The 11,012-nt window shown below is 39.2% G+C and overlaps 1 protein-coding gene across 7 annotated transcripts in view; it reads left to right on the top strand.

The window, feature by feature from the left end:
- Positions 1 to 1,293: 1,293 nt before the first annotated feature.
- RASSF9 (Ras association domain family member 9) overlaps positions 1,294 to 11,012 on the top strand; it is a 26,712-nt gene continuing 16,993 nt past the window's right edge. Inside the window, exons 1-2 of one of the 7 annotated variants that reach the window (XM_017743934.1) lie at positions 1,423 to 1,688; positions 1,774 to 2,049. Coding sequence is in view for 1 of the 7 variants with exons in the window: in XM_008641113.2 (XP_008639335.1) it covers positions 1,642 to 1,688 (47 nt within the window). In the remaining 6 variants the exon portion in view is untranslated. Of the gene's footprint in view, positions 1,382 to 1,422; positions 1,689 to 1,773; positions 2,050 to 2,074; positions 2,296 to 2,414; positions 2,633 to 4,965; positions 4,990 to 6,051; positions 6,321 to 11,012 lie in introns of those variants that run through there. The other 6 variants (XM_017743937.1, XM_008641113.2, XM_017743936.1 and 3 more) reach the window with 6 other exon arrangements.

Below are 11,012 nucleotides of genomic sequence, written 5' to 3' on the forward strand. Positions count from 1 at the left end.
CTTGGAAGTTCTACACTGATTTGATTTTTATGCCAAATATGCCTTGAACACCTCTTAGGGACCGAGAAATTTTCCCAGTCATTTAGATAGAAGAAAATCCCCTCTTTGTGCCATATATAGTCTGATTCAAAGCAAAAGGAAAGACTCCTATGGACTTAATGTGCGCTTATGTTCATAATACCGAAATCAGACTATTTCAAACCTACCCTGGCAGCAGGATAAGAAATCTGAAAGTTGTTTCATTTCAGCTTCCCTATTTTTTGTGTTATTTGAATGAATACACAAACAAGGCTTTCAAGAGGCTCCGGTCCCTCTCTTTGTAGTTACAGTTCAGAGAATTCAGAGGCGTGGGACTGAACTGAAAATATGTGGGGTATTCCTAGAGCTGCCAGTAATAGGTAAACCATGGAATGAGCCTTTGGGGTTTTTTTCTTCAGGAAAATTAAATTCTTGAACAAGGGAGGAAAGGGGAAGTTTAGAAAAAGCCTTTTTTTCAGATAAGCCCTTACTCTGGTAGGCTCCTATTTAATCATCATCCCTGGTTGATAAAACAATTCCCTATTGTGCTGCACCTTTCGGCAGCCACATAAAGAATCTGCCCTGTGAGGGGAAAAAAAAAAAAAAAGAATTATTTACATCTAATATGTAAATATGTACCTGTTAAATTACTGCAAAATGTAAAGGGCTGGGGTGTGCTAGGGCTGTGCAAGGGACTTCCTACCTGCCCTGGGACCTTCACCTGCTGGTATCAGCCTTTTGGACACAATGGGTTCTCTTTCGCTTCTGCTCTAAACTGGAGGAGGGAAAAAAAAAGATTTTTTTCTTCTGAAGCTTTACTCCAAATCTCTTATTCCCAGGGGGTTCCAGTGAACAGGAACCATGGTGTGTGTTCACTTCCCTTCTGGCAAAGCCAGATTAAAATAACAAAAAAGGTCCTGGAACAGCATAGTATGAATCCAGTCTTTCGTGTTGCACATTTTGGAAGGTGCATTTAGTCTGTGAAGGCTTTCATGCAAATAGCACGTTTACTTAAAAATCCAGGGAGAGCAGAGGGGCCACAGCGGTCTTTTTTCCTTCATCTTCCTCGTTCAAGACCTTGTAAAGAAGTACCGAGGTACTGAAAAGACAGATTATTATGCATTGAAAACTGGTGTGGCAACTGTAGCTTGCTCCTCATTAACGCGTGTGTTTAAGCTGAGCGACTTGACCTGAAGTGGCTGGAGTCTCCCGGGGAAAGTTTTCAGTGCTTGTGTGTGTGTGTCTTTACAGAGTTCCGCACGGGAGCAAAACCCCCTCTTTCCCATTTGCTGCCTGCTGCCCTGAGGGTGACAAGGCTGAAAGTTTAGCAAGTTCTGTGCATAACTTCACATCACAGGAGCAAGTGCGTATTCCACCCCCCCATCCCCCCTTTCTTTTTCCTGCTTCTAAACACCTCCTTCAAGTTCGCAGTTGGGCAGGACTCCAAAGGTGCAGCAGCAGCAACAAGCTGGAGTTCAAAGTTAGCAGTAAATTGCACAACTTCCAGCTCATCGCTACGCTCGGTGACTATTAACAAGCTGGAAGGCGCTCAGGCAAAAAAATAGGGGAGAAGGGAACACCCTCGAATTGTTTGGGGATCGCTGATGTTATGCCGCTGGGATCATGGCTCCTTTTGGAAGGAATTTATTAAAAACCCGGCATAAAAACAGGTAAAGTGCGTGGGTATGTGGAGGAAAAGGCAGGGCGATATGGGATGCATTCTTTTTCATACTTTTTGTTTGGTTCTGGGGGCAGGATGTGTTATCCGGACCGTGCCGTTCCCGGCAGCTGCACTCCGGGGCTCACCTGCGAGCGGGAGCCGGGCCGGGGGAACGGAGGGGAGCGGGCCGGTGTGTGCCGAGGGAAGGAGCTTTTCCCCTGCCCCCTTCCCAGGACCTGTCGTGCCCCTCTTCGCTCTGGCTTTTTTGACTCCTGGGCAATATTTTCCGTGAGCGGGAGGTAGCTCTTCCGGACTTCGAACCCTCCCCGGCTGAACCGAGGCGAGCAGTGGCGGTGCCCCGCGCTGGGAAGGTGAGGCTGGCCGGGCCCGGGAGAACCGGCTGCAGCCCCGACGTGCGCGTCCCGTCGGCGGCCGGGCAACCCGGAGCCCTTCCCCCGCCCCGGGACAAAACTGCCCGAGTTTCTCGTGGGAAGGCCGGGCTCCGGGCCCCTCGCCGCCCGCCTTAGCCCCGTTGCTCTGGGAGGTTGAGCGGCAGCCTGCAACCCCTTCGGAGCAAACCCGTCCCTTATCTTGTCCGCTGGCTGCCAGCCTGGGAGGTAGGAGAGCATCGAGCTCTCAGCATGGGGAGGAGGGGATGCTTCTTTTGTTTAGCCTTTAGTTCGGGATGGACTTGTACTGGATATACTTTTTTTTTTTTTTTTTGCTTAGAAAATGCTTCAGAGGGACAGCTGTGGTCCTTGGGTTGACTACCACGAAGTTTCTTTATGGGGACTTTGCACCTTATGCTGTACATGCTTCCACATGCCCCACACACGGGCTGCAGAAAGGAGAAAAAGGGTTATGTGATCATGCTAGGTGCTAGGGTGGCTCTAGATTTTTTAAGAGTAAATTTGCTTGGACCCTATGGAATGTACAGCGGCTGAGCCCATCCAGGTAAAGCTGAACAGAAACAGATGACGGAAATTTTGCCTCAGTGAGAAACTCTAAAATCACTTGTAATCTCATCCCCATTTCACCTAGTGCTCTTCACTGAAATTTAGTTTGTATTTAAAAGAATACAAAGGATGATCTTTCCCATGGGGAATATATTTGAACTCTAAATAGTCTTGTAAATACGTCCCATTTCTTGTTCATGTTTGGGTTTTGGTTTTCACATTTGATATACTGAAAATTATGTAGGGGGGTTTGTATTTGTCGGGATTTTCTAAAAATACTAAGTTAGCGTATTATATGGAATATAAGTTAGAAAGATTATAACATTGTAAGTCAATGTTTAAAAATCAGATACTATTTTAGAATTATTAATGTTGCAGGTTACTGATTAAACAGTGTATTTTGCTAATGTGTCTGAAAACAGTAAAACTTTGATATAATTCTCATGTGGCCATTTTATGTTTAGAAGATCTAGAAAAGTAGATATGAACTTTTATACAAAATTGCTTTTACATAGAGCTGTAAATTTATTACTCTTAAAGTAGAAGTTTTGTTCCTGCCATCACTTACCTGAATAAGGATTAAATCACAAAGCACAATTCCACTGTGTTCAGCGGTGGAACTGTTTCTCTTTTGGGTATTTACAATATCTCACACTAATTGCGTCAATCTCACTATGTTTGCTGATGTGACACTTTATTCCTCAGGAAAAGAAAGTCATAATCCAAAGCTTTAAATAGGCAATAAAAATTAAAATACCAAAGGAACCATTACTGTGAACATCTAGGACTTTCTTTTCATTTTATCCTCCCATCCCCAAAAATAAATGAATGCCTCTAATGGAAGAGAGTTTTTGTGGCAATAAGAAGGGGCTGTATGACCACAGAAATGTAGGGGGAGGGGGTCAAGAACAAAGAAAACTACATAGTTCTTAAGATGTGTTATAATCTACTCAGATATTTAAATTTCTGCATACTTAATGTTAGCTTTGATACTGAATTTTGAGAATTAAACTTGCTTATGCAGTTAGTAAAATGGTTTTGCAGTATGATTGAAGAGCTACATAATAATTCTTTCTCATTTTAATTGTATCTTGGTGAACTCATTTGAAACCTTAAGAAGTGAACTTAAAATCCTTCACTGTGTTTAGGCTGGTAGTTGGAAAGTCAGAACTTGAGGCTCACTGCCTTGTCTAACTACGTGTAAAGAAGGACACAAAAGGGCTATACACAAATGTATATCTTTAACCTGCTGCTGCTATTTTTAAATAGGACTAATGGTCATTCACCTTTCTGGGAAACTCAGCTTTTTTTTTTTTCTCTGGAAGTTTTTAACGACCATTTGCTATATGCAAATAAAACTCCTGAAAGGTTTAAGATAAGAAAATGAGGAATAAAATCTATGTTTACATGAGGACATAAAGCTAAGTTGAGGCAACAAAGGTAGGTGGAAGAAGAGCCAGAAGGAAAATGAAGGCGTTACAGTCATTTGCTCAGATAACAAGATGACACCACTGTAATTAGTGCTTGTCTTGCAGCATCGCCCAGAGGTTCCAGATCAGGGCCCTGTTTAATAGTAGGCTCTTCACATCCAGATTGTAAATTGTCAGTCTCTACCCCTTAGACCTCAGAGTTTAAACAAAGAGGTTACTCTGAGTCTGCGTCTCGGCAAGAGGCAAGGGATGTTGTCCATTATGGCGCGAGTTTTTAGAGAAAGAAACTGAGGTTAAACCTCAGGAAGACAAAACCTTTGCTGAACTACTGTTAGTATTTGAAAGATTTTCAGTCAGTATTACTCTCCTGGGCTGCTGAAATGTCACTCATACAGAGACAGCACAAGGCCTATGTAGCCAGTAGATCACTGTAAACCCTGGTTTGATTTCAGGGGAGTGGCCTCTAGGATTGTGAGTCCAACATATGTTTCTTGGCAAGAAAGACAATAGTGATATTTTGATATCTTTTTCAAGAACTGTAAGTAGTTTTTACACTATTTTTTGTCCTTCTATGACAACCAGAAGTAATCACAGTCCCCAGAATGTGTATGTGCTTGTCAGTGTGTCCCCAGGAGAACAATACTTCCAAGACGCCCCACCCACTTACAAACCCAAATGTGCGCAACAGGGACAGGCTGTACCCTCTATGGCAACAAAGGAAAGTGGAAAGTTTCCTGCAGGAGTAAGGCTCTGCAACATGAATAAACTCAAGAGGATTTATTTTTATGCAAATCTCTTAAAGATGCTTACTTTGAGAGTGAGAGGAATGCTCAGCTCACATCACACTTCAGAAGTGTAGTGAGGGCAGAAAATGCTTAGCTGAAGGTGGAGGAAGAGAAAAGGCACTGAATTCTTTGCACATAAGGTTAGTACTGATCTAACACATTGCTCTGCCCAGAGACAAAACAGCTCTCTATCCAGATATGAGAAATACAGAACATACATACTTGCAATGTTTAGGTACCAGGGTTTCACATTGTATTCGATTTCCTGGTTGCCAAGCAGAACAGGAATTTATGCTGCATTGATTTTTGGTAAGATTAAAATTTCTCTGCTCTTGGGTGCTAGATTTGATCACTTTAAAAAATGGGCCTTTAGGTTTATTTAAATTCTTCAAGGATATCTGGATCTATGTCACAGTGAGAAAACTGATCTTGTTGCTGTTTCTTTCATTGAGACCCCTTCCTTGGGTTTTGCACATAAGCCTTAGCCAAACTTGTTGAAGCTCTACTGTTTCATTCATGTTGTAGCTGGGAAACTGAAAGGAACAGGGTACAGATAATCCATCTTGATGCTGTAGGTCTGTCCTGTTGTGCACTGAGAAACACACCTTGAGAAATATATTTTGCCAGTGTACATCATGATGGCCCTATGTTTTACTACAAATGTTTGTACACTCTGTTTGCATGCAACAATTCTGAACCCAGAGTAATGTTTCATGATTAAACAGGTTTGTTACAAATCTATTAATGTTTAAATGTGTTTACTGATTTTGCTTTTCCTTTCTGTATTTTTTCCACCTTTTTTTGCTTACTTTTTTCCACTGTTTTCCATTTTTTCCTCACTGCCAGAGGAGTTAGCATAGTGTTTCTCTGTAGGAGGCAAGGACTTACTTTGCCTACTTTTTAATTCTGCCTTTCTTTAATTGCCTCATCTCTGGTTCAGATGTAGAAAGAAAGAGCATATATCTCCATTCAGTGTTCCTGATACAGAGGGAATTCTTCCTGTCCTGACAGAGGCCCCTCCCCAGTGAGACACACACTCAATTATTCTCTCAGTTTTTGTATTACAGTGCAGGGTAGTGAATTAGATTAGAGACTTCATCTATCTGATACTGACCTAGCATTTCCATGATCCCTCCCTTTTTCCCTCCCTCCAGTAGTTTCTCATTGCATATAGTTAACACAGTGATTTGTGTATTACTCTGAACATCTCTTCTGCTCTTCCTACGGTTGAGTGCACTGCGGTACATTTTAAACCTTGATTAAGCAAAACTGAAAATGCTCAGCATTGAGGTTTGGACTGGTAAAGATTTTGGAGATCAGCTGCTTGTCTGAATGAACTGTGTATGACCCACACTGTAAGTCTCATGGGACCATGTGAGATGTCTAATACTTCTCTTGGATGAGCACACCCGGATAAAAGCCTGTATGAAGCTATAAAGGTGCTTTTTGATACAAGACTACGAAGTATTTGGTATGTATGTTGAAGGGGATAGATAAAAGTTTTAGAATCAGTGGTGCTACCTGTGTTAAATTTTAGATTGAAAAGATGGTGCTTGTTTGGTAGAATGGTAGAATGCATTCTTTTTATATTTTGTTTTTACTTTTCCCTGAGTGTGAGATGTATTAGTGAACTATCAAAGAAGTTGTTCCTTTTTGAGCCAGACTTCATACATTATAATTTATTTTCTGGTCTGGCTTTGGAAGATTTGTCTCGGGTCAAAATGGTTGCATACATTTTCTAATAGTCTTTGTACATATTTGTTCACTTCACTTTCAGGAAGAGCTTTTGTCTAGCAAAACACTAACCTTATTTCTAAAGAGTTAATTATCTACTATTCTGGGAGGGCAGGCAGCAATTTCATTCTGAAGGAGTAAATAAAATGAGTAATAGAAGTGTAATACTACACCATCTAAGAGCATGACAGGTTATGTTGAAGCTAATTTGAAACACTAGTATAGTGCAGTCAGGCTGAGAGATACATTTCAGACAAAACCCCCATTTTTTTAGTAAAAGCTTAATAAGAGGAAAAATCTTGCTGGCCGGTGGTCATTTCGTATTTTACTGTTGAAAAACTAGTATTATGCATGAAGAAAGACTCTGACACATTGCTAAATGTGTAATTAATTCAGTAGACATAAGTAAGTTTTCAAAGATGGGGACTTTTAAAAATTCTATTAACTTTAATAAAAGTCAGTGATAATAACAGAGTAGTACCTCTTGATTTACCTATGCTCAGAAAAAAGTCTTCTGTTTGCTTTACATGATTAATAATAACAATTTAAAACTCTGGTCTGAAACATTATTATTTGAAAACATTAACACCACATATGCTGTACAAGCCTTAATTAGTTCATCCAGCTTCTATATTTAGTATGTTGATAAATACTTGTTAATAGTGACAGAAAGGATGATGCAATATAAAAATTCTGAGACCACACTTTAAGTGAAGCCTAGAACTGAGTGTTGGACGTGCTGGTACCCAGTCATGTGCATAGGTAACTGGGCTATTATTGTCACTTCTATTGTTTCTCTAACGTATTTTGATACTCTGAAGATGATGACTTTCTGTCTTTTTCTGTATAGTGTTTCCATGCTAGCAATTCCTTGGGTATCACACAAAACAGATAAGAGACAAAGAGTTTCAGGAAGCTTTGTCCAAAAGAATACTTTTTCGAGCACATTTCTGGAACTTGACTCAAATAGGCTCCAGGATTAACCACATTGCCTTTTTCTGGTTTGACCTAGCCAGAAATACACTTAGGGTGCAGGTGTTGCAATAGTGATAATGATACTGACTTGTTTGTGACCTCAAAAAACTGATAAGCTTACTTAGTTTCCCTTAGCTGTAATTTGGGTGTTAATATTTACATGCCTCAGGAAAATAAGTAGGACATGACTAGACAGTGTAAAATGTGTAGAAGTACAGAGTGTGAAAGTGAGTTAGTGGGAGAGGTATGAATTAAATCTGTGAGTTATTTTTTTCTAGTTCTTGTACAGTCCATTAGACCTAGCTGCCATGCAGGGAAGTGAGAATACACTATGGATTGTTTAGGTTTGATTTTATGTGATTTTTGAGGAATTTTTCAATGGTCTAAAATTCTCCATAATGTTAAAAATGTCTTGTGAGGAGGGTTTTTAATGTCTCAGAAAGAGAACTAAATAAAGAAATGCCATGTGCATCTTAATATATTTTGAGGTGGTTTTGTGAAGTGAACAAAAGAAAAGAAAATTACCTGTAGAAACTACAAAAAAGAAAGGAAGGTTCTTGATGGTAATGATAATAGAGTTGCCATGTAATTATATTTTTAATGCTATGAAACCCAAATCCTGATGCCATGTGGAAGTGAGGAAAAGACACCAAACTTGAAAGAAAAAATTCCAGTGCATGTTTGTCACATCTCTCATGCACTTTCTTTATACCCTTTATTTAAAGATGTATTTCTCTTTCACTTACTTTCTTGTTTCATTCTCACTCCTGTCTACCTGAGTACATTTTTGCCTCTGTCGGTTTGAACCATTTAAATTGTAGTTTAGATGGTTCATAGATATGCTTTTTTGAGTGTTAGCACTGGAAGAAGCCAGGCTACCAACTTATTTCTTATGTTGTAATCTTGGAGGTGGTGTAAGCCTTTGATTTTCTAGGTTGTGGTTGTTTTTTTATGATTTTTTTCCACATTAATTAGTAAGTTGCAGAATAATCATAGGAGGAAAATATATTTATAGAGAGGGTGTTTCCTGTGAATATAATACATAATTTGTTTATATTGAGGGTCAAAATCATTAATCTGATTAAGTTGCTTTCTTTATTCTTCACCCCTATTTGTTCTCTTCCATTGATTTAAAGAGTTCTGAGTTACAAATTTCCGATCATAATGGTAAATATAATCACCTCTATTGAAAAGCAGATTTTATTTTTTTTCCTCCTTTTAATAACAGAAAAATACCAAAGCTTAAAATAAACATTTGAAAGCATAATATTCTCGTGTTCAAGGACTAAATCAGGTTTACGAACATTTAATAATCTATTAGACCTTTGTTTTGGTCAGGTATAAATATATTTACCTTACTTCAGCTTGTAAGGGTGTATGACCTCACTGGGATAATGCAGTTAAGTGAAGACTACTAATTTTTAAGAGAGTCTGCCCTTGGGTCTTGAACATGCAATTTGCTTTGTGTTAATAGATTCCATCATCCATATAGAACATCTTACTTTGCTTTCCCCAACCTCCTTCAATTCAAAGGATTTATTTCTACAGAAAGCGCTTTTAAGCTACAATGTTTTTCAGAGCAACAGTTAGGACACTGTTTTGATAACCTAAAATATACCTCGTTTGGCACAGGAAGGTATCACATTTTGCTCACTGATCAAAGAGTGGTTTAGTGATATTTTAAAATGTGGGATCTTGTGCTGATGTTCAGCTGCTGATGTTTTGTTTGGCTTCGTAATTGGTAAACTGATGTTCTGACCTGCTGTTTTGTTTGGACATTAGCTGTTGACAGACTTCCTCTGTACCGGTTGCTAAGGCACTGTGTATACTTTTTAAACTTGATTATTGCCTGTATCTCTCAGGACCACTTTGTTGTTGATATCCTGTTTTGCTGAAAAGCTCTGCAAAAATTCAGTTTTCTAACAACAGTTTGGGGTTCGTATTGACTTTACTGCACTTTCCCAGACTCCTGGTATTTTAAGGATTAGGTAGATAACTAATAATGTTTGTTTATCCATGAAAGTCACTGCAAGTTTCAGACAAAGATCTAAGTTATCTTTGGAACTGCAGTTGTGGATGGTCACAGTACTTTTGCTGACACTCACATCGCTCCTGAGATTCAAGTGCACAGTAAAACACAAATGTCAAGCTTCATCTTACTCTACTTGAGCCACTGAAAATTTAGGTATCTAGTCATCAAGGTACTCTTTGTAGTTAATGGATACATCTAAACACTTCTGGAGGGCAATTCATTCAGTCTTAGACAGGCTGTCAGTATGGGATTAGTCACCCTTTTGGAGGTGCCTATTTTATGCCACTGATTACAGAGGAAGGTCAGAAAATTATCTTTGACTGCACATCTACATTTTTAAATAGCTTAAGGTAGATGATATGAGCTCCGCCCAATCACTTTTCATGGAGCATGCTCAGATTTGTAGAGCAGGTTATTAACCATCTTCTGCACCACTCATTTTAGAAATTAGAAAGGGAAACATGAACGGAGAGGTGAATTACAGGTAGATAATGTATGATTAAGGGAGAATCTTCCTAATAGCATGGATGTTTTCCCTGACCCTGCCACAAAATTCCTGCCTGATTTAGGGCAAGTCATATAAACCACAGTTTACAGAAATGGTTACTCACTGTGTGTTCCTCATTTGCTAATTCAGAGTCCTGTAAATTCTTTCATATAAGGACTGAGCAAAGGAAGTTTACAGATGTCTTGCTTTGCACATATCTGTGGATATCAATTCAGTTAGACAGAGTGGGAATTTAAATGAGTGGATCTCTTTGGCTTCAAACTTTTGAGCTTTTGTTTGTAAAAGGGAGTTCTTTCACTACAAAAGTATGTGGAGATAAATTCAGTAATGTCAGCCTGAAAAGCAGTTGAATATCTGATGGTAAAGGGCATATATCAAAAGTTTAAATTTTGAAGTGTCCTCTAAAAGGGTTGTACCATACCTTGGAGAAAAGATACCAATAAAAATGCACACATATTGAACAAACAAAAGTAATAAGGGCTGGTTTTATGGAGGATACTTTGATGCTAAATGTAATTGTAGTAACCTAAGACAATGTTTAAGAACTTCTGGTGTTTCAATTCTGACTAGTAGCACTCCCCAGCCACCTGTACTCCTATCGTGTCTTACACTGGTCCTGAACACTGTGCAGTTTGTGCCTCCTTCATTGTGCATTTTCCAGGAAAGTCTTGTGAGGTTGTTCTAAACTGAAATTCCTTCAGTATTTAATGTTGAAGCTGCACCATTTTGTGCTGGCTTGAATTACAGTAACGCAGACAAGAACAAGGATTAGTCTTGAAAGCTTCAGTGAGAGAAGGGAATCAGGGTTTTGATTGCTGTTCTAATTATTATTGGGTTTTTTTAAATGCAGTGAATATTTGAACATGATCTAACAGCATCTAAGTCCTGCCCTTTTGTTCATGTTTGTAACAGCT

The sequence above is a fragment of the Corvus brachyrhynchos genome, unplaced genomic scaffold, assembly GCF_000691975.1.
Source record: "Corvus brachyrhynchos isolate BGI_N302 unplaced genomic scaffold, ASM69197v1 scaffold9, whole genome shotgun sequence".
NCBI lineage: Eukaryota > Metazoa > Chordata > Aves > Passeriformes > Corvidae > Corvus > Corvus brachyrhynchos.